The sequence below is a fragment of the Manis pentadactyla genome, chromosome 9 (genome assembly GCF_030020395.1).
Source record: "Manis pentadactyla isolate mManPen7 chromosome 9, mManPen7.hap1, whole genome shotgun sequence".
In the NCBI taxonomy this organism is placed as follows: Eukaryota; Metazoa; Chordata; class Mammalia; order Pholidota; family Manidae; genus Manis; species Manis pentadactyla.
The window spans coordinates 93,124,517-93,148,134 of record NC_080027.1 but is presented as its reverse complement, the minus strand read 5'-3'; the positions used below and the strand labels follow the sequence as shown (position 1 = coordinate 93,148,134).

The 23,618-nt window shown below is 36.3% G+C and overlaps 1 protein-coding gene across 2 annotated transcripts in view; it reads right to left on the bottom strand.

Annotated features, from left to right (window-relative positions):
* Positions 1-23,618, bottom strand: part of WDR26 (WD repeat domain 26) — a 39,839-nt gene that overhangs the window by 6,254 nt on the left and 9,967 nt on the right. For both annotated transcript variants that reach the window (XM_036891729.2, XM_036892538.2), the window contains exons 5-13: positions 21,953-22,050; positions 20,684-20,840; positions 15,414-15,552; positions 10,194-10,334; positions 7,312-7,431; positions 5,290-5,435; positions 4,893-4,971; positions 4,462-4,591; positions 1,000-1,185 (exon numbers count right to left, since the gene is read on the bottom strand). In XM_036891729.2, the coding sequence (XP_036747624.1) occupies positions 1,000-1,185; positions 4,462-4,591; positions 4,893-4,971; positions 5,290-5,435; positions 7,312-7,431; positions 10,194-10,334; positions 15,414-15,552; positions 20,684-20,840; positions 21,953-22,050 (1,196 nt within the window). The remainder of the gene's footprint in view (positions 1-999; positions 1,186-4,461; positions 4,592-4,892; positions 4,972-5,289; positions 5,436-7,311; positions 7,432-10,193; positions 10,335-15,413; positions 15,553-20,683; positions 20,841-21,952; positions 22,051-23,618) is intronic.

Genomic DNA, 23,618 nt, shown 5'->3' with positions numbered 1-23,618 from the left:
CGGCCAAATCTTTTGTGTAGTTTATAGCATAAAGACAAAACAAAGTGTAAAGAGCATGTTTTTCCACACCACACATGCCACCTCGACAGCCCTTTGCCACGGTGAGCAACCTGAGAGCAGTTGGTTATCTTTTTTACTAAAACATGTAGGTGGGACACACTGAACAAAAAAATCTCTTCATGTGTTCCTAGGTACATTTCTTTCTTTTAAGTAAACTAAATATTTTACTTGCTGTGTTTGAAAAAGTAGTTAGGTCATTTATGTAGAATTTCTAAAAATCTCTTCTCTCTAGTTCTGATGCCTTGCTCAATTAAGCTACATCCTAAACTGTGAGCTTTCTGGCTTTGGGCTTTCATCATCTCCAATCTGAAAGTAGTGGGAGAAACCAGGTTAGAAGACCTGGTAACATGCAACAAGTTTGTCTTACCATGCTTCAATTTTCTCATCCATAGAAATGAGGACAAAAATACTTCTCTTAGAGGGCTATGAAGTGTCTATGTAAACTGTCTGCAGGTCCACCATGCTGCCTGGCACTTAGGTGCATGTCAGATTGCACTCCCTTCTCTCCTTGTCCATCACGCACTGCTCATGCCAATAAGCCACACGTTGGTAGAGGTTTCTTTTTAAGACTAAGACCCATGATCAAGATCATTTTAAAGTTGTTCAGATTTTATATACTAGCTAGTTCTCATGGGTATAAAAGCATAAAATGCCTTCTTGCATGATGAACCAAGATTTTCAATAAGGTTTTTTAAAGTGATAATACTAAATAGCTAAGTGGATGTATGAGGTGGCATGCCCCACCTTATTTTCCCCATTGTCACCAATGAAACAAACCAAACACCAGTGCATCCTTCTGTGGAGTGAGGTGTGTACAATCTCTAAATGAGGGAGAAAATAAATTATATCCCACACTGTACATGAAGTACTGCAACTTTATAATAAACTGGGCAATATGTGATTTGGAGAAAACACAAGGATATTGTACAGTAGTGTTACCTTCAATATTCTGGTGGTCTATAAAAGGCGCTGGTCCCCATATTCTAACAGTGCCATCATCTGAGGCGCTGGCCATCATGGATGGGATCTGTGGGTTCCAGCTCACACAGTTTACTGTACGTGTGTGCCCTGTCAGTTCCGCAATTGGCAGTTCACTACGTTTGTGCCAGATGTAAACCTTGTGATCTGAACAAACAGTAATTCAGAGAAAAGTTAGGGAGTTATTATACACAATGAAGTCAACTGATTTTAAATTTATCATTCATTACATATAGAACATGTTACTTGACTATTAGAACTTAAAAGGATAACAACTATAACATGAATACTTTACCAAAATTACCTTATGGAAAAAAAATAAAATGTAATTTTTTCCTATTAAAGGTGATTGATTAGCTCTTAAGTCACCACAAAATCTGCAATATTCTGTAATGCATGAGTAATCTATAATCACAGTCAAGATCTTTGGAGTTAACATATCTAGATGACAAATTCTAGGGAATTGAGGTGACAGAAAGAAAATGTAGCCAAAGTGAGAAATAGCAATGAAGACGATGATAGTTAAACCTTTACTGAGTGCTTACCATGTCCTAGGCACTAAATACTTTATGTAAGTTACCCTGTCTTCACCATGTGAGGTGAGGTGGGAACTGTGCTACCCTGTTCCATGGCTGGTGACTGGAGCACTGCGAGCTTAAGTAGCTTGCTCATGGTTAACAGTAGGAAATGATGACACTGGGACTGAAATCCAGGGGGCCCTACTGGGCTTACTAGTGGGTCTAGACAACTGTCCCACCATGAAATGGTTCTGTAGGAGACTATTTACAATCTCATGGTGTGACCATAAAAACCAAAAACCCCCAAGCAAGAACTGTTTCTTTGGGATAAACTAAACTTCAAAACACTCATCTACATACAGAGTAGCAGTTCAGAGTGTGGGCTCTGGAGTCAGAAGACCCAGTTCACACCCTCCACCACTGACTGCTCTGCTCTGTAACTTTAGACACATTGTCCATTCTTTGCAACTTGTCACCTATAAGGGGAGCTGTGCTTACCAGATCATGCTATGAGGGTACATTCTGAACGGAGCCTAGCACAGAGTGAGCACTGTGCATCCCCGTAAAGAGTTAACCCAACACAGGCTATGGTTCTTAAACACAAGGAGAATCTGGGTTGAGTTAAGGAGTGTATGGCCTGAAGATCTGTCAGCTAATTACATGGTCAGTGTGGGAACTTTCAGGGGGTGTGCCGTCAGCTGAGGAAACTCTGGAGCAGGGAAGAGGTGGTAACTTGTGGTCAAGAATATGCCCTGGCTTCAAAACTTCTGACATAAAGATAAAAAGCTAGGACTGTATCAGAACATTTTTGTGTGTATTTGAAGCAAAAGTTAAAAGACATTCACTGAAGAACTCATTTTATATTTCCTAGAAGGTATCTGTTAATTGTCTTTCCTTGCATAAAATGCAATTAGAAAAAAAAAGAAAGAGGAAACAAGAACAGATTACCTATGTTTCTCCTACTATGAAGTCCAAAGAGAAGACAGACTACGGACTTGAAAAATGTGAATGCAACTGAAATCTGCTTTTAGGTGGAGGAAAATGCTTTTGTGAGCACATATCCAAGGAGGATTATATGCTGAAGAGGCAGCACAAAGTAAGATTTGAGGTAGCCACGGTCAGAATGACAGGCTTTATGACCAAGCTCTGCTTGTTCATTCGCCTAAGGAATCCAGCACTTATGCAAAGATAAAAAAATAAGTTTTTCTCTATACTTCCAGCATAATGAAAAACCTTGAAAAATGGCATAATTTTTTGAGGGAAATGTTTCTAAATGCTCTATTTTATACTGGCATTCATGTAACTGGGGATTTTTAAGATCCTCCAAATATATTCCTGGCAAATAAGTGACAGATGGGTTACTGTGGTCACCTTGGGAGACGGTACATGCTCTCCTCTATCCACTTGGTGCTCAACACCTTACAAGCATCCAAAACCACCTGAATCATGAGAACACTGATCTCTTCACTTCAAAGTTATGTTTCATCTTTAGCCCTCAACAGCAGCATGTGGCTTAATCACATTATTCATCAGGCTTGGTTCCAAGTCAGTCTGGGCTTTAAAAGAAGGTTGGCATCACCAGGGATAATGACAGCCATACATATTTTTAAGCACTTCTAGGGTACAGAGTATTTTTAGAAAAAGCGATAGGGGATTGTGAGGCATAATTAAGAGGGGAAAACGAACACCAAAGCAGGACTGAATAGAGCACAGGAAAGAGATCTTAGAGTGGGAGGAGCTAGAAAGCAGGTAGAGAGAGCCTAATACATTTAGAATGATCAGATATGTTATGGAATACATCAAATTAGCAACCAACAGAGAACCTGGAAGAAAATAACAGGATTAAACAAACAGGTAAAAAATAATTTTTGACTGGAAAGAAGTGAACTCATAATTATTACCTAACAAACCACTCTTATCTGACAGATTTTTTTGGGGGAGAGAATGAAAGAATAAATTTATATGCTTCATGTTAAAACCTAATCCCTAAATGTTTCTGTTCTAAACCCTAAAAACACCTTTTATACCAAGGAAAAACTCATGTGTCACTTTGTGAATCTCTTCACTATTGAGATCAATTTTTTGTCAAGACAGAGACAGTAAATACACATCTTCTACAATACATGGAACACTACCAAAAGTGTTTACCAACATCATCCAGTTCCTTGGTCTATCCTGTAAAACTAGAACCAGTATTTTAAAAAGTGACGTAAGTCACTTGCTAATGAAGAACTTAGAATAGTATTGTGAATACTCAAGAAAAATGTGAATTAAAATTTGCCACTATTTGTTTCTATCACCTCAAGAAGTACACTAACTTTTAATACTCCTTACTCATCTGTGGTTGCATATTATGAACAATTTGTTATTTTAAATAGAATGTGTACTTTAGGCACATGCCTGCCTGAAATGCTGATGTTTTAGACTGGAGATAAGTTTACTCAAAAAGGTAGTAGAGACAGTTAGATAATTTCAGCTTTTCTAAAACTAAATTATTTGGCCATTAAAGAAATACTGAAGATGTAACTGTAGTCAATTTTGTCCAAGTTTAGGTAAAACATCATAATTAACATAGACTTTTTTAGATACTAATCTCTGAAAACCATCAGTCTTGTGTGAAACCACAAGTCAGTGTATGAAAAAGTAATGACTTAATTAAATCTTGACTTTGGTACATGTATCACATATGCCTCCAAGGCCAGAATAGGGGTTATTATTATTCTGTGACAATAGGAGGGCTCAAGTCAATTCCAAAAAAGGGGAAATAAACAGTGTACTGGATAAATAACTCACATAATTTTTGACAGCTTTAATATGCTTGGAGACATGACTACCTTCACAAGTTGAGAGACTTATCGAACTTTAAATCCATCAAAATATGTGAACTGACAGTGACACAATTTACCTTCACTGCCACTGGCGATGAAGTCCTCATTATGGCCTCCAAAACATGAATGAATTGTATAAAAGCCTTGTGTAACACCTTGATACTTTCTTACTAAAACTCTGTCTTGCAAGTCCCATAAATGAACTCCCTGTAAGCAAAAAAGAATTTAGGTATTTATTTTACCTCAACTCAAAAGAATTTAAAAAATTACATGTGACCATCCCCTCTTTGTCTGATGTAACATACTCATTTTCTATTTAAGCAAAATGCCAACATTCTGATAAATTTATGGCTGACTCTACACATTTATAAACCAAACACATGTAGTAAAATTTAAAATTTTTAGAAATATTTTAGAAATACTTGTTTTATGTATACACTAAAAAAAAAAAATCAATAAAAATTTGAACTAACCTAAATTTTCCTGAGAACTTTACTGTTAAGCTTACCTGAGTTGCTACATTTAGCAAAGCTAATCGGCCATTCTTTGAAATAGTAAAAGACATAATGGGATGATCTTCTTGTACTCTGTAACCAGAAAATAAACTGTCAAAAGCAACATACTAAGAATCAAGACTTTCAAATTACTGACATATAAAATATCCTAGCTTAGACACCACAACTTTGGCTGTAATCACTATTACATTGTATTTCAATTAAAAAAAAAATGAGTTAATGATTACTAAGTACCACCTGACCATCCCAATTACCAATCAAAGCAAAACCACAGTGAAAACTCTTCCTTTGAAAACACGAGTTCCATGTACACATTTTAATTTATTACTTAGTTTTGTTTATTGTTTTTTGTTTGATAATTGCTGCTTAATGGGTACAGAGAGTACTTACATGTTCCTATCTGTAAGGTCCTCAAAGTTGTATCCCCGGATCCGCTGGTGTGTGTCCGATGCCAGAACAGTCTTCCCATCACTCAAGCACCAAAGGCATTGCACTCTCACCCCTTCCCAGGAGTCAAGGAGGTTACCGTCTAAATCCTGAGGAGAGGACCAATATTAACTGTTACTGAACAGGGCTCAGAAGCAAAGAAACACAAAACCTCTCAGCAATCTCTTCTTGTGGTAAGTTTATTCTTTCCTGAGACTGATCTCAGCCTAATTGTTCCATAAGTGTTTTTAGTCATGGAACATGTGAATACAGGTCAAATTTCATTGTAGCAATACCCCGGGGATGGGGGGCGGAGAGAACCTCTGTAAATGTCTTCCTTCTTCAATAACCTGCCATGCGTGGATAAATACAAATAATACAAAGAAAGGCAGAATCTTTAAGTTCCAAGTCAAGTCTCAAATTCAAACATTTTCTTTGGAATTCACTATCCTGGGTTTGTCCTATAATCTCCAATGTTGTGATATGGAAAAAGATTACTGAAATGTTAATTACAGCTTTATAGAACTTCAGGGATCTGTTATGGCATTTTAAAAAACTTCACCAAATTTGTCATGTGCTCTATAGATCAAAGCTCTTAGGATTGTTTCATTACCTTACTGAATATTCAAAGCTCTGAGAGGCATTCCCATTCTCATTTTACAGATTAGGGAACTACCAAGTTCTGTATCTTGAAGGTTTACACACTGTATGGAATGGCAACATCAGCAGAAATGTATGCGGGCATCCTGTAGCCAGAGAATTAAGAACTAATGGCTTCAATGCTGTGATGTACAGCATGGTGACTAGAGTTAATAATACTGTACTGCATATTTGAAAGTTGCTAAGAGTAAATCTTAAAATTAAAGTCCTCTTTACAAGAAAAAAATTTTTTTGGTAACTATATATGGTGACAGGTGTTAACCAGACTTACTGTGGTGACCATTTTGTAATGTATACAAATACTAACTCATTAGGTTGTATGCCTGAAACTAGTATGTCAATTATAGCCCCCACAAAAAAGCAAAATAAAAAACCCCCAAAGCAGTACTGTATTATCTTATAGATAGAAAGTCCAGAAATACATTAAAATGTTTATAGTAATGTCCTGTATTACATAATATTGACTATTTGAGATGGCTTCTAAAATACAGGAAAATCATGAACATGTCAATAAATAGTGTTGGGACAACTTGGAGTACATAAGAACTAATGGCTTATAAACATGCTGAGATAGTATGACACTGGATTCCATGGGTCTCACGGCCAGCTTAATGAAAGAAATTATTTGAATGGCACATAAAAGTCTTTGTGTGATCTTTAGCTACACACAATGATTTGATGGGATTATCTTATTTACTTTAGTTTCAAAAATAAACCTGGGAAGTGCCTACTGGAACCATGCTGGATAGTGACAGGAGACACGGAATCTAGGAGACAATAATGACCCTGTGTGTGCACCCAGTCTGCCCTGTCCTTTAAGATTTTTTGCCAATTACTCATTTTTATCATCCCAACAATCCAGGATTAACAGGGTAGGTACTGATCAGAAGATTTCTTCAATAAAGACTAAAAAAGGCTTGCTGGTAGCACCTACCACCACTTTCATTCTTCAAATATTTAAGTCTGTTCATGAAATTCAGCATTTTTTTTGATACAAAAATTTCAAAGGGCTAAAGACCCCAAAGGAAATTAAATACTGAATCTTTTCATTCCTATACCTTAGAAACTATAAGAACAAAATGTTTAGTAAAACAATTTTTAAATGTTTTACTAAACTTCAAGCCTGTGCTTTATGTAAACATTTGACATGGTTAAAGAAAGAAAAACCCACAAAGTTCTATTGGACAGTGCTTAACTAGAGAGACAAAGCAGGTTGTCACACAGCACATTTTATATAAGATATCAAGTCCAATGAACTCTTTACTTAAAAAAACAAAATTTGCTTTTAAACAATCAGACATTTAAAAGGGGGCACCAAATACTCACACACTGATAGAATTGCCCACGCTGACCTCCAGTTACAAAGCGTTTCCCATCTGGATTCCAAGCCACACTTGTTAAACTGTCTTCATGTGACTGGCTCATTTTTGTTCTTAGCTCTCCCGTCTACAAAGAAATAAAACTGTGGCTAAGACCTTCAAGATACCCTTCTAAAGAAAAAAAAAAAACTGATAACTGGGATACCTGGGGAGTTTGGTATTCCTAATTAGAAAATGAACTGTTTTAACTGTGTTACAAAAAAAGACTAATGAAACTCAGGAGAAAGACTGAAGACTTGAAGAAGAACCCAGGAGTGGAACAATGTCTGGCACAGGGTGACCCAAAGAATAGGATGAATAAATTCTGATAAAACCCTCATCTTAAATCAATTACATTCATAAAAGGAAACATAATTTTTCCCAAGATGATGAGAAGCCCAAGGCTACATACCCAAGTTTCCACTTCTCAAACATTTTATTCTAAAACCACAGTTGGTGAAATTAGCAATTCCACAAGAACATTGATTAATGGGTAGAAAAACTATGGCCTTAAACTAGGCCACGGTGGTAGGCAGTCTAAATAATGTTAAATTTCATGTTTGAGATGCTCAAAATGTAGTAGGGAAGATGGGATGAGAGAAATGAAAATTATTTTTCTGATATGTAATTTTATTTCAGTTAAAAGTAACAGAAAAAAGGAACTTTTGTACTGTTTAGTACAGCTATTTTAAAGTATTCCCTACTAAGCAAGACTATTTAGTGGCTACAACCCTAAGATATCCTCCTGTTATTTTTTCTAAGTTATTCAACTTAGAAGGCAGACAACATACATTTAATCTAGTCTTCATTCCATTTTGTTCAAAGACTAGAAACAGGATCTTAGAGATAAGAGCTGCCCTTGGTATAATAAAAAGCACATGGGCATAAATTTCTTGTGAGAAATGGGCAATCAGGGGAAAAAAAAAAGTGAAAACAAACTGTCTGATCTGGAAATGAGGCCAAGTAATAAAAGCAAAGAGGGCACAAAAATAGAAAACCAGATGTCTTCTGTACACTGGAAAAAAAAAAAAGAAAAAAAATTCAGAAGGCCTAAACCTAAATCCTTCTCCCATAGTGTTAACTGCTCTCATCTATTTATCTTTTTGGGTTGCTTGATAGAAAGTTAAATAGAAGTTTAGAAGCGCAAATACACATGCAACAACAGGTAGGTCCTCAACATTTTCTATTCACTACTATGTTAATACACTAAGTTCTGAAGGCAGAAATGGTCTGTTCTTCTGTTACATTCAGGATTGTATAAGGTTATTAATTAGGAAGCTACCTAAAAACAAAGAACAATTTGAAAACTGACTGAAAATGACCACCCTTTTACAACAAGTCTGTAAAGTAATACACTACACAACAAACAGTTAAGCTAGGACACAGTTTAACTGTCCAGAAATTCAAAATTACTTCAAAGGAAGACTACAGAGGCACTATGAATTAAAAGGCTTTCTTATGACTACATGCCTCTTCCCTGAGAAGAAAAAAAGCTTTACTGGAAAAAAAAACTTTTTGTCTTCGGCTCAGATTGACTACACGCCTGTTATATCAAGTCAAAGCCATCATGTGCTCTGCCAACCCCAACCCAATTACAACACAAAGCTGATTCAACAGTTTTGATAAAAATGGTGTAAAGACATTTGGGAAGAACTGGGGATTTTTCATTATAAAATGAATATTAGAGAATTACAGTTTATTTTCTTAGATAAGGGCATTTGGTATACAGGTGAATATTATATTTAAGATGATACATGCTTAAGTATTTGGGGGTAAAATACATTCGTAATTTACTTCCAAATGTTTGGATATGGCTATATCTAACTATGTATGCATGTCTGTAAGTACATAGAAAATACAACAAAAAATGCTAATAAACAATTGTTGAATCTAAGGTGGTAGGAGTATGGTCATTGTACTCTCAACTTTTCTTAATGTTTGCAAATTTTCTTGATAAAAAGCTGAGGCTAAAACAAATGATCGAGCAGTAAAAAATCGTACTGCAGAATTAGAATTATGGCATATCACCTTCAGGTACATGTTAATATTAATTCTCTCTTTATACCATCTTTATTATTTGAGTCATTTTCTGTGGAGCTTTATCTTCACTCTCTTGGTAAAAATCAACTTTTTTATAGGTCCCCAAACTTAAAACCCAATCCCATCAACTTAATACTTTTACACCCAAACCAGAGTCCGGACCATGCCCTTGCATGGTTAACAAAACAACAAAAAATCAACTAACCAGTCAGTTTGTAGAAGGCAAAAAAAAAAAAAATCAAATTGTTAAGAACAAGTTTTCCAAAATAGTTTGAAGATAATGGAGTGAACTTATTGCTGAGTTTCTCTAAAATGGGACCTTGGACAGACTTCAAGCCTTCATTCAGAAACAGTAATAAAGCCCTTTATTAACAAGTACTGAAGACATCATTTAACTTACTAGATGGGACTGGAATATTAATATAGGGGCAAATGCTGTGACTGCCATCAGAATGGAACATTTGATTTAGTGTCTATGTTTTCACACTTGAAAAGGTAAGCTTTGTGGACAATTATGAAACTATGAAACAACTGTAAAATCTTTTCTTAGGTAAGAATTCCACAGTACAAAGTACAACATTCCTAAAAATACTCATTGGCCATTCTTTCAAAAACTCTACTATGCTCAGTGTAATATTTAAATTCATAAATTTGGACACCTGGATTCCTTTCGATGAGTTATCTTGAGCTACATCATGGTAATTCAGGTTGAACAGCTCTGTGCTACAGATCAAGAGTGAAGTTACAATGAATATATGCAGTATAACCATAGTTAACTTAAAGACTAAACCAAGGACAAAACTAGCTTACTTGTACATTCCAAAGCCAAAGCTCAGAGCAGTCATCGGGGCCACAAGCAACAAGATAGTTGTCATCTGGACTCCATGCAATGTAAGAAACACCATAGGCATGTCCTTCTAAAGTTTTAAGCAATTTTAGCAGGTGTGTATCCTAGGAGGGAAAACAGACAACTGAGTTATTAACTCCTATCTCTAATGTCACTTTTTTTGGCACAAGAACTTAAAACAGCTGCAAAGACATACATTGCTAAAAAGAGTAAGTTTCAACAGATTTCACCCATTTCCCCCCCAACTGAAGCCCTAACAGCTTGCTATGAAGGCTTGTTCATGCCTCAATGTTTATTTAGCATTAGTACACGAGGCACTGTGTGCTAGATGCAAATAGACAGATGACAGACTGTCCTTGAGAGGCTTTTAAGGAAACTGAAAAAACAGGTATAATAAGAGCTACCTCTTTTTTTTAAAACAATTTTACTGAGGGACAACTTACATACCATAAAATCACCTGTTAAAGTATACAATTCAGTGGCTTTTAGTGTATTCAGAGTTGTGCAACCATCCCCACTATCCAAGTTTAGAATATTTTCATCCTCCCAAAAAAGCAGCCCCATACTCCTTAGTATTTACTTGCCATTCCCACTCCCTACAGCCCCTGGCAACCACTACTTGCTCTATGGATTTACTTACCCTGGACATTTTATATAAATGGAGTCATATGCCATGTAGTCTTCTATAATTGACTTCTTTCCCTTAGCTGGTTGATTCATGCTGTGCAACATACCAGTATTTTATTCCTTTAAATTGTTGAATAATACTCCATTTAGTGGATATACCATTTTTTGCTTATCTACACATCGGTTGATAAACATTTGGACTGTTTTCATTTTTTGGCTATTACAAATAACACTGCTACAACTATGCATGAGATTTGTGCAGACCTATGTTTTAATTTCTCTCAGGAATACACATAGGAGTAGAGTTCCTGGGTCATATGCTAAGTCCATGTTTAACACTTTGAGGAACCAACAAACTATTTTCTAAGCATCTACACCATTTTGCATTTCTACAAGCAGAGCTACCACATATTTAGTGCTAATCTATACCAGCACTAGTCACAAAAAATACCTCCTTTAATCTCCACACATCTAACAGGTGAAGAATTATTCCCCTTCCTTGTGTTATAGGGAAGGAGGTGACAGTTTAGAACGACTAGGAAACTTGTCACTATGTGCAGCAAGTGATGTGGCTGGAAAAGGTGGCATCTTTATTTTAGGCTAGGGTGTGAAATTTTATTCTGTGAGTGAAGATCCACTTGAGATTTTTAACTGGGGAATACAAATACATTTGGCTTTAGGAAGAGAACTCACATGTCAATGTGGAAGATGAATCACAATGAAGAGACACAGGATTAAGGACACCCATAATGAGCCAGCACAGACATAGTTAACATACTTGGGACACAGCCGTAGTTCCATATACTTGGGACACAAAACTGATATAACAATGAGATGAGATGTTCCAGGATAACCTCCAAATTTCTGTTGTAGGGGATATAATGGATGTGGACAGGGAATGGAGGAAGTAAGAGTTTGGCTAGAGGTGGGAAAAACAATGAATATAGTTTTATTGAATTTGGTCTAAAGACTTACTGAGACTAGTTTTAAGCCTGGTGGAAATTCCAAAGGCAACCTACAAGCAGTTAGAAATGAGTATGGAACTAGTATGATAAAACTATGGTGGGAATTATTTGTCCAGAAACGTCACTAAGAAACGGGTTTATTGCATTCTTTCTTCACTGGACTCTTAAGTTTATCATTCATTCAGTTAACTAGTGTAAACTGACATTGTTTTGACAAAGTTAAATGATTAAATGCAACACTTCTGATTCTTCTTTGGGAGGAGGTTAATAGGCATGTGCTGTTTATATTAGGTCTTAGTATCATTAGATCAAAATAGTTTGCATAATTTAATAAGCAAACCACATCTTGTGGACTAGCTCAAAATCTTTCACAAACTTTCATTCAGATCGGTGCTTCCAATCTACAAAAAGATTTGCTTCTAAACTGATAACAAACTACTTTAGAAGTATTTAACCCATAAACTAAATGTGCTCACGATAATATAAGAAAATACAATCCTATAAAAGATAAAGTTGAAAATAAATGAGGATAATCATATCTTCACAAGCACAATGTCTCTATACTAACCTAGTCAAAGTAGAAATATGCTCATGGATCCTTAACTTTGCTTAGAATTTGGTCAGGGGAATGTGTAACATTCTTTCTGGGAGCAATGGTAAGAAAACCTGTTAAGAAAACTAGGCATTGGAATCACACCAACTCGAATCATAAGGTTCTCTATATATTCTTTTTTCTATCTACTAAAAAATACACCAGCAAAATACATATTCAGAAAGAGCACCAATATTCTTACAAGTTTTTCAAACAATATTTGACATAATAAAACACCACCATACCAAAGTCTAAAACCTGTATCTCAGACTGGAATATAAACATTAACTCTGCGTTTTCCAAGCTAAGCTGGCCACAAAAAGCCTTTTACATTTTAACACCTACATTTACCATTCCGCACAACAGTATTCAGGCAAACACACTTGGGAAAAAAGGCACAGAAATATAAACTCCTTAGCAAAGTATACAAGGACCTTCCTTGATCTGGCTGCTGTGTACTTCATTAACCTCCTCTCTTAGTCTTCAAAAGTAATCTCTTCCCCCAAACTGCCCCAGTGCCCAGCTGTTATTTTCTTTCACCAAAGGGCCAGTTGTAACTAGTTTTGTCTAAAACTCACTCCTTTTTCATTTAAGACATACTTTCTCTACTTTCTCTTGCTTTCTAGTTTTAGTAGGATCTCTTCTTTGAATTCCCATAGCACCCATTATAAGATAATTACACAGTATTATCGTGAGCTCAGCCTGTCTCTCTCTAGTAAAAGGCCTGGCACACAGCAGGTTATTCAATCAATACTTGCTAAATGAAAGGGACTCTTAACACGCTGCTGTTAGAAAAAAATGTAATAAAGCTTGGTTTTGATATTGCTGTTTTCCCCAGACATCTTGCAAATAACTGCTGCATGAAAATACAACTCCTTAGAACAGTTATACAAAGGCCATGATTGGACCCCAAGCTATTTTTTTTAGTCTTACTTTGCATTATTTATTCTACTCATCCTATTCTCCTTTTGGGGGTTGGGGAAGGTTGAAGGAAGGTCCCTCCTTCCTCAAATGCCCTTTTCTTCCCTACCTGTGCTGTGCACAGTTGGGACAGATGAGGCACCTGCTCCCCCCACCTTTGTGCTTTTCACTGTACTTTACAGGGGCTGATCAACACTTTGCGGAGCATTTTATTTCCCTTTCTAAATAGCACATTCCTTTCACAGAGGTTCTTAAGCTGAGATCTACAAGGAGTCATCCAAGGATAGAAGCAGGGGTCTTAGAACTTAAATGGGAAGAAAAAGGCACGTCTTTATTTTGACTAACCATTAGCTGACATTCAGTAGTTCCCTCAGATTTGAATGCAGGCAATTGACAAGGTAGTATTATGGATTATTATGAAGTAGTATTAGATGATATATTAGTATACCATATTAGGTAGTATTATGCAGCTGTTAATAATAGAAATCTCTAATATTTCACATATTATAGTTGTTGCAGATATCTTGAAGTATTATTTATGCTCAGCACTACTTGAAGATTCTGGTAGTTATTAGATCTACTGCTGGAATTTGTTGTTTAATGTGTCAATAAAAAGCAACATATACAGAACCCAAGAATGGACTAACAGTTACCAAAGGGAAAGGGACTGGGAAGGATAGGTGGAAGGGAGGGATAAGGGGGGAAAAGGGGCATTACGATTAGCACACATAATGTAGGGGGTGGAGCAAGGGGAAGGCATTATAGCACAGACAAGACAAGTAGTGATTCTACAGCATCTTACTACGCTGATGGACAGTGACTGTAATGGGGTATGTGGTGGGGACTTGATAATAGGAGGAGTCTAGTAACCATAATGTTGCTCATGTAACTGTACATGAATGATACCAAAAAAAAAAAAAAAGGCAACATATTACTCCACTGTGTCTGTTTTTATATTATTTTGACCACTAAATCTCAATATAACTGGGTTTCCTTAGTTATTAACATATAATATATCCTTGGGCCACCCATGTGTTTTGGTTTATGCATTTAAAATCATTGTTCTGAGGGGGTGGTTCACAGGGTCATCAGACTGCAGAGGAGTCCATGGTACAAATAAGGTAAAGAATGCCACCCTTGAAGGAAGCAAAGAGCCTGTATTTACCTTTCATCACTCACAGCCTATTTCAGGTACACAAAACTCATCTCTCAAATTCAACTCTCCTCTTCTTAAAATATTTCCTTTTGTGGATCCTTTTCTCTATTTTTATTAACACAGGAGTCTAAAACTATATATTGGGCTAATATCATATTTCAATTCTGAATTTTAAAATGAGATGATTTCTCTCATGATTTTAAGTGGATGACCCCTAAACCAAATGTATTTCCCCAGACTATTCATGTTATGTACTTCTTTGTGTGATAAATGTTCAACTGGCTAAAAAAAAAAAGGAAATATTTATTTCTACAAGTTAAAGGTCACTTTGTTATAAACAGAGACAAACTGATCCTAGAGAGAACTTAGAATTTTAAACCCAGAATACAATGCTTTTCGTATGTATCACTGGGGGAAAAAAGAGGGGGGGTAGGTATTTGAAGCTCTACAAGTTACAAAGAAAATGAAGGGCTTCAGAGGCCAAAGTGGTAATGAGTCTTTTCTAACTTGTTACAGAGCAGACAAAGATACAAACTGGTAGAGACATTAAGAGCAGTAGGGCTGGAGTACGAAAACTACTGGAGTCTGTCATTTATGAGCTGAGAGAGCCTGGACACTAAACTTCCTCTACCTCAGTTTCCCCATCTGAAAAGAGGAGCTGTTAATACCTCACATATGTACTCAGAGATTAAACTAGATAATGCACACACAGACTCAGCACAACCAGGTAAGACAACTGTGATAATACTGACCTCTGTACATTATCTAGACAACACAGGAAAAGGAAAGACATGACAAAGATGACAAAAAAATGCTCATAGAAAAGAATACTATTTACATGTACATACTTAAGAAATATGTACTCAATCAATTAGATTAAGAATTTCCTTTTGCAATCTATACACTCACACCGGGTACTTACGGGATCAACTTGCCATATAATAACTGTTGTATCTTTTGATCCTGTTGCTAGTTTAGTGCCGTCGTTAGAGAATTTACAGAACCACACTTCATTGCAATGCTCTGTAAGTATCTGCTGGGTGTAACATGGGAACTGTCTCCTACAACAAGAAGTCCACAAATAATTATTCTTTCAAAACAGATCAGAGTAATAACAAAGAAAAAGATTAAACAACTGACAAAACTGGAGATCAAAACCTTTAAAAATAAGATATGGTTGCACTTGTAAATCTTAAGAATCAATTTTATGTTGGTGCATTGAAAAAGAAAATATAACAGTAGTTAAGGCAATCTTAGAGGAATCGGCAGTAAAGTCTGCTTCAATTTACAATCGTTCTTTTTTTCTCCTCAAGATTAAAAAGAAAAAAGATGTATCCAACACAGAACTTTTTGGCCTGATTAACTGAATTCATATAAATAAAAATTAGTAATCAGGGCTTCATGTTCATCTGTGTAAGTTGGCTGGCATCAGGTTCTAGAATAACGTGCATTTTCATCATCTATAAGAAAGCAATCTGGTATGAGAGAGAGACCAGGCCCTGCAGTAAGACAAGCGTAGGCACAGCTTTAATGTCTTTGGCAGGTCGTGTAACTTCTGAGCCTCAGTTCCCTCCTCTATAAAATGAGATTAGTATACACCAAACAGGATTCTTAGGGTTCTTGTAAGGAAGAGAAGTACATCTAAAAGTCTTGGAATGCAATAGCTACTCAAAATTATTACTAATGTTGTTTTTGGGGGAGCACAGGAGAAGAGCACTATATGGTAGGGGCTGGGTTAAAAATGGAAGCTGTAAGAACAGGTGCAGAGAAGTCAGAGTGTAGGGTCTGATTTTGGATCCTGCCTCCACCACTTACCTGCTGTGATTCTGGGAAACTTATCTGATCTCTCTTAGTCTCAGTTTTTCCAACCATAAAATAAAGATAGTAGTGGTATTTGCCTTATACAATTCCTTATACAGGATGAAATAAAAGGGTGAGATAACATGCACAGAGTGTTTAGACTGGGTCTGGCCTTTAGCCAGTGCTTCATAAGTGGCAGTTATTATATATATATATTAAGGGCAGAGAAGTCTATTACCAAGTGAAGTAGGAAAAAGTTACTATGAGTGACACCCATTATGCACAGAGCTTGAAGGTTTCTATCCCTTTCCAGTTTCTACACCAGCACCGTCCAATAAAGCTTTTTGTGTTAACAGAAATGTCACAGACCTGTACTATCCAACCTGGTGGTCCTGGACACATGTGTCTGTGGAGCAATAGAAATGTGGCTAGTATGTTTGAAGCACTTGATTTTTTAAATCTAATTTTAAGTTGAATTATTTTACACTTAAGTGGTCACATGTAATTAGTGGCTACTGTTTGGACTGAACTGCACTATATTTATTATCTTCTTTATATTATAAAGTTATTTAAACATAAATGGATAAACCTTCAAGCCCATCTTGAAAAACGGTCTTCCCTGTATTTTCCCACAACCAATCCAGAATTTGAAAATATATCTTGTCAATTCACCATCCTGATGAGTTAAAGTATTTAAGATAAACTAACATTTTTAAAAACTTTATCACATACATGGCAATTTACCTTAGCAGTTGGCTATTTGGAGGCTGCTTTAAACTTTCAGATTGTGTACTTATAAACTGCTTTAATATTGAACTATTATTCTATATCTGAACTGAAACATAATCAGTACAAGTTGACATATATTAAGCACTTACTAGATGCCAAGCACGGTGCTATATACTTTATATACAATATTACCAAGTCTCAAGACTACCTTGCAAGGGAAGTAATACCTTCATTTTCAGAAGACTCCAGGATTTAAACCTAGGCTGATTCCAAGGCTGGTTTTCTTCCTAAATATTTTTTAAATTGTAATTTTTGAGACACTGCTGGGTATAATTCCAAATAAATAAGTACTTTTAATGTAAAAATTGTTTCCCCCACTCCTATGGGTAATAATCAATAGTGATAATATTTATTTATTGAGAAACACTTTATATCTAAGTATAAAATACACAACAGTTCAAATGGCTAAGACTGGTTATCAATGAAAAAATGTACTTAAAATCCTAAAATCAGAGTAGCAAAATGTCCTTAAGGAAGGACTGACTCAAAACCACAGGGCACAATCACAATCTACTGACAATCAGTTGTATCCAAACGTCACTGAAGTAGTATTTAAATTGTCATCATTTTATCATTACTTAAATAATCTTTTTAAAAGATTAATTAAGAGCCCCCAGTTTTTTAAAAGCTGTATTTTAGGTGTATACAAGTGATAGCTTATATGTCATTTTCAAGTATATTTAAAATTTAAGATAGTATTAAAAATATCAGTAGCTTCCAAATAAAACTGAGTAAAATGTAGCATTTTAAGAGAATTGAACTGTGACATTTTTAAGTTTCTATAAATATTTATAACCATCTTTTGCTAAAAAATTAATACTGTTATTTAATTATATAATACTTCAGATAAAAAAGTTATCTGAAGAAAGATCCTTCCATTGTTTGCTGGTGAAAAAACTGCCCACTGCCAACCCCCCACAAAACCCTGTTCCTTACCAGTCAAGTTTAAAGTATGAACATTGCTAACTGAAAAATATAAGTACAGTTGACCCTTGATAAACATGGATTTGAACTCAGTAGGTCCACTTAGATATGAATTTTTTTCAATAAATATATAGTTTCTGTAACTAGATGTAAGACAGCAGATTCCATGGGTGATGTGGTTGACAGAAATGGAAAAATAAAAATTTTGTATGCAGGAGCCCTTACAGGGTTGAAACCTGCAATCACAGTGTTATCAGTGCCAAGCTCTCACTTACTGAACTAAATGGCAGCTATCCGAACCAGTCAGAAAGCACCAGGATGTGAGAGGAGCAGAAAGGCTGAAGCCTGAGTTGGCATCTTGTAGGAAGGAGATGGCAAATCTATGCCCTCTGAAGCTCACCCCTCCCAGTCCAGGCCTGATCTACCTGCACGTGGGTGTTGACCCAAGCAGAGCCAGCACAGCAGCTGATTTGCCCTGTGGGCTCTGTTCCCTGCTGGACCTACCATCCTTCCATTTCTTCTTGCTTTCCTACTCCGTTAAATTGAAAGCTAACTGCCCCATTTGACATACAGTAGGCTATTAGTAACATTTTTGAGAAATCATAACTTACATGTGGATTTTTGACTGCATGGGGTCAGCACCCCAACCCAGCATTATTCAAGAGTTTAAGGCTTAGGAGATACATTTTGTAGCTCTAGCCCAGACTAGGCATCATTAGAACCATGAAATATAACCTAAAAGAGGAGAGTAGATGAGAAAAGGAGCATGATTTGGGAACACATAGGCAAAGAGCCTGAGAGGGCAGCCAGGAGTGAACCAAGAATCCACAAAGTGGGGCAGTCCAAGGAGGAGCGTCAAGGCCAAGAGAGAAGCAGGGACGTAGCCACTGGATCAATGAGGATGCTCTTCCTCACCCTGCACAAAGCCTAACACTACAGAATCTGAAGAGTGAGGGGCTGAGAACGAGGATGGTGGCGGATGTGTAAAAGGTAACAACTTTAAGCTGGCTTTAGAACAGAAGCAGGGGCTAGAGGTAGTGGAAACTAGGAAAGCATATAAAGTTTTGTTTTGTTTATAAAGATGGGAAGACCTTACAACCAATGGTTGTTTCTGAAGAGTAAGAACTCATACATTCCTAGGTAGAGCTTCAAAGTCCTTTCTACACAGTTTTACAGGAGCCTGATCCCTCATCTGAAAGTTGGAAAGTTGGACTAGGTACTTTTCATCACTTACTTTCATAGGGAGGGGTACAGAAGGTAAAATACTGCATAAAAATATAGGCCACATTCTCATAGATTCCAGTTTCCTAATAGGAAGACAAGCTCTTAACCTACTGATGCCTCTTGAACCATAAATACCTTTCAACATATTCTACCAGCAATGAACTCATGAACCAAACAAAGATTTGGACTCACAATTGCGTTAATTGTAACACTGGTCTCAAATTTGCTGGAAGAGCTATGAAATACAGAACCATATTGCCTTTTAACCTATTGTCTCCTCTTAACTCTACTTAAGTTAAATGAAAAGAAAAAGTCTCACAAAGAGTCAAAAACAGTGTTAAAGAGTAAAAAGAGATGAAGGAAAGGACCTTGTTCTTTCTTATAGAACACTTAAGTCATATCAAGTAATTATCCAATACTTTAAGATAAATTAACACCTAAGTAATTTAAGGCCAATAGCTCAAATAATTATTTTTTTATGGTAACTGGAGTGTGTGAGGTGAGATGCAACTACACATCAAAAGAAGTTATGCACATCTGGAGATTATCCCATAACACAGTGCATGTGTGTGTGTAGGGAGAGTGAGTGTTTACGGTTATTTGGAAGCTCCTTATTTTCCCAAAGCCCCATACACGTATATGCTTCTGTCCTCTCCGTTCATGCTGCTTCAGTAGTTCTTCAATGATTTTGTTGAAAGAAACTGAGCATGTGCCCTGTAGCTGCTGCTTACGTCTAGTTCACTAGGCCCAAATCACTTGTTTCCTGGAATTTGAAAAAGTTCACAATTTGTTCTTCAGTATATTAAAAATTAAAGCTCTGCTATATTTTTTGGAGATAATTATTAAAATAGTAGGGACTCAAATACTCCTACATAAGAAGTGAAGCCTGAATCCTTCCAAGTTAAGTTATGTATGTGGGTAGGTTTAATTAACAAAACCCAAATCAGAAAGTTGATACCTGTTACTCTAACCACTTTCAGTTTGGAGGCCATCTTCTACTAAAAAGCAGAACTTTCATTATGAAAAAAGTATTCCTATGACTTCTATGGAGAGAAAATAATTTGGGCCATAGCTCTAATAGCCATAATGGCTGGGAAACAGTCACTAAGTTGTTGCTGGCATCCAAGGATAGCAAATACTTGGGTCACAGGCATAGTATTACTTACAGGTCCTTAAAAAAATGGCCAGATACAGAAAATGACCAACTACACAGACAAGGAAAGGAAAACTAGTCTTTCGAGCTCAGTTCTCAGGCTGTGGCTTACTATGTAAGCGTATGCATGTTTTTCTTAGTTTTCAATTTCAGTACTTTTAGCTTTACTTGTGAATGCTCATCAGATAGGAGTTGTTTTATAGCGACAGGATAAAACTACAAAAAAAAAACATTTAATAAAGCTCATAACTAAGTACATAAAATGCCAGCCTACTTCAGAATGTAAGAAACTTTCCTCTTACCTACTACAAACATGATCTATAAGCAGAGACACAGAATCTAGATTATTATCAAGCTTGGTGTTGTGATAGAGGCACCGATCCCTTTGCAGCTCCACTGCCTGCCGCAGAAGAGTCTGTAAACGCCGTGGGGGAAGCATCACTGATGGTGGTAAATAGGCTGTAATAGAAGATAAGAGAAAGAAAAATTAAAAAAACAAAACACTATAAACTCTTATTTAAAGACATCTGCTCATCTTCTGCTTCACATGCCCCCACCCTACTAATATTATGTTCCTTAATTAGAACACTCTGGACCCTGTAACACAGCATGAGCTCTATGAGCCTTTGTCCGTGGCTCCAGCTATGTGGCCACTAGAGTGAGTACACTTGGGTGAGAGGGCTTTAATTTGTATGTGGATTTCCTTAAAACCAACCAACCAACCAACCACCACCATTACAATAAAACAAAAACAAAAGCCGACAAAAAAGGCAGTAATGACAAAAAGAAAATCAAATGATGACTGTGTACCAAAGGAAGACTGTACATCACTAAAAGTGTAAGAAAAATCTCCACTTAAAAAGGACACAAAAATGTCTTAGGTCGCATCAATCTGCTTCTAATGCCAAGGGTGTGGTGAATATTCAGGACATAACTGGTGATTTTATACCGACACCAATCTATTCCGATCCTCCAATGCCTTATGCCTCCCTAACTCCATGGTTTTATGATTTCTCCACTCCCACCTCAAAATGAAAACATGAAACATACAGAATAGTATGATTTAACAAGAGAAGGAAAGAGAAATATATATATATAAATATATACATTTATATATAAAGATGTGGCAAAAATGAAACCCCTAGTTTAATTTAGAAGTCATACAACAGATTTGGGGGGAGAGTAAAACAGTTTACCTAAGGAAACCTGGGCCTGACCATTGAAATCAACAAAATATTTAAAATACTTATAACTTAAAGCTGTAATTCACATATTTTTTCTCTAACCACAGCACTTTTCCCCCAAACAAAAGGGGAGCATCAGTACATAAAACAAATGTAGGGGAACTGCTTGGGGACCAGCATCCTCTCTGACTCCTCAGGCAGGCTTCTTAAGATTTCACAGCAGAGTTCGAAGACCTTTGGTTTAAAGGGCTTCTTCACGGGTTCCCCCTCCTTTCCCTATATAGCCACTGAATAAGGGTACGTCTAGACACAAGCTCCCTAATTGGCTCACAGCTTGTATTTCTAATCTAAGGCAAAACACAGAGCACCAGAAGTTAAGACTCTTACTTTGGAGCTTGTCCAGCAGTTTGGACCGGGACGCCGCCCCTTTGCCTTCCCATTCTGCTTTTGCACGTAGGTCTTCTGCATGGCTACACATCAGGTACCTAAAATAGGACAGAGGATGCACCAAAGATCAAAATCCTTTTCTTTGGATTAAACATGGTTGAAAAATACTGATTATACTTTGGTTAATTCTCAGTAGGAAATATATTTCAGTAGAAATTCTACAGTGAACCCAATTTATTACCACAACCTGGCACCTGGATATAATTAATAAAATGAAACAGTAAGAACGAAATATATAGTATTGTATTATATTCTAATACAATATTCTCTGACATTTACTGTTGTGTATCATTATATACATGCAGCTCTTACTGTGTGCCAGGCTGTTCTAAGCACTCAACATATATAACTTTATTTAACATTCATAACAATCCTGTATGAAGTAAGTGCTACTATTCTATTTTTATAAATGAGGAAACTAAGGCACAGAAAACATAAGTAACTGTCTTAAGGTTAAGAGGCAAAGTAGGAATATGAACCCAGGCACTGTAGAGCAGAACTTGCTCTTAACCACTATTTTAACTTAGTTGCATCTTAAAAGTAAAATGACACCACTCAAAAAACCTTCAAAGAAACTTATACTAAGTTAATTAAATAAAAAAATAACATACCTTCAAGAGTTTATCATAAACGTCACTCAAGAAATGGTATAACTGGATGATAATCCTTGTGTCACCCTGTGAAAGGTATTGAGATCCCAAAGCAGAAAATCTGGGAACTTCTTTATTACTCACTAAATGTGGCTAAATTCATGGATTCTGGAGAATACATGAGGGCCCCCTGCTGGAAGTGTGACCCTGACCTTGTTCCGGCTCTTCTCAGAAGAATGGGCTTTAAAAGCAAAAGAGTGATGAAGGCATTTATTCAAACCTGGAGGTTATATCTGGCAAGTAACTCTCCTGCTGCTCTGTCTGGTATTCTGTTCTCAGACAAAACTGCTCTTCTCACTTGTGAAAAGGGCATTAAGTAGGGTAGGGAAGACCACATGAGATGGAGTGATGAAGTACCTGGTCCACTACTGGCATACAGGCAGAACTTAAAGGATAATGTAGGTTTCAGCAACATCTCCATTAACATGAGTATCACCTCCTCCTTTTTTAATTGCATACAGCCTTTAACATCTAAATAATTTAATAGTCTCTTACCCAACAGCAGAGCTACTTGTTCTTTCTATTTTGCATATAAGTAAGTGCCTTAGCCGAGAACTTACTTTTAAAAAAATAACTTAAAAAAAAATAGTATGAGTAATTCGACTTAAAATATCCTGTAAAAGCTGGATACTGTAAAAATTTGATTTCTAAAATAACTTTTGGTAGTAAAATTTGTTTTCAAATATGGAAAAATTGTTTACTTTTAAAATTTTGCTAAAGTGACCTATGATTGCTTCTGTGTTCTTTTGAAAATATACATTATACCCTACTGTTTCAAATGAACATCTGCTTATGGGAAGTCACATGGTGTAACTGACAGGACATTGGACAGAGGGAAAACTATCTTTCTGATGCTGACTACATATCTTATCATCTCTAAGCCATTTCCTTATGTGAAAAATCAAATGGTTAAACTTGATGAAGTTCATTTCAGGATAAAAACTGAATGATTAAAA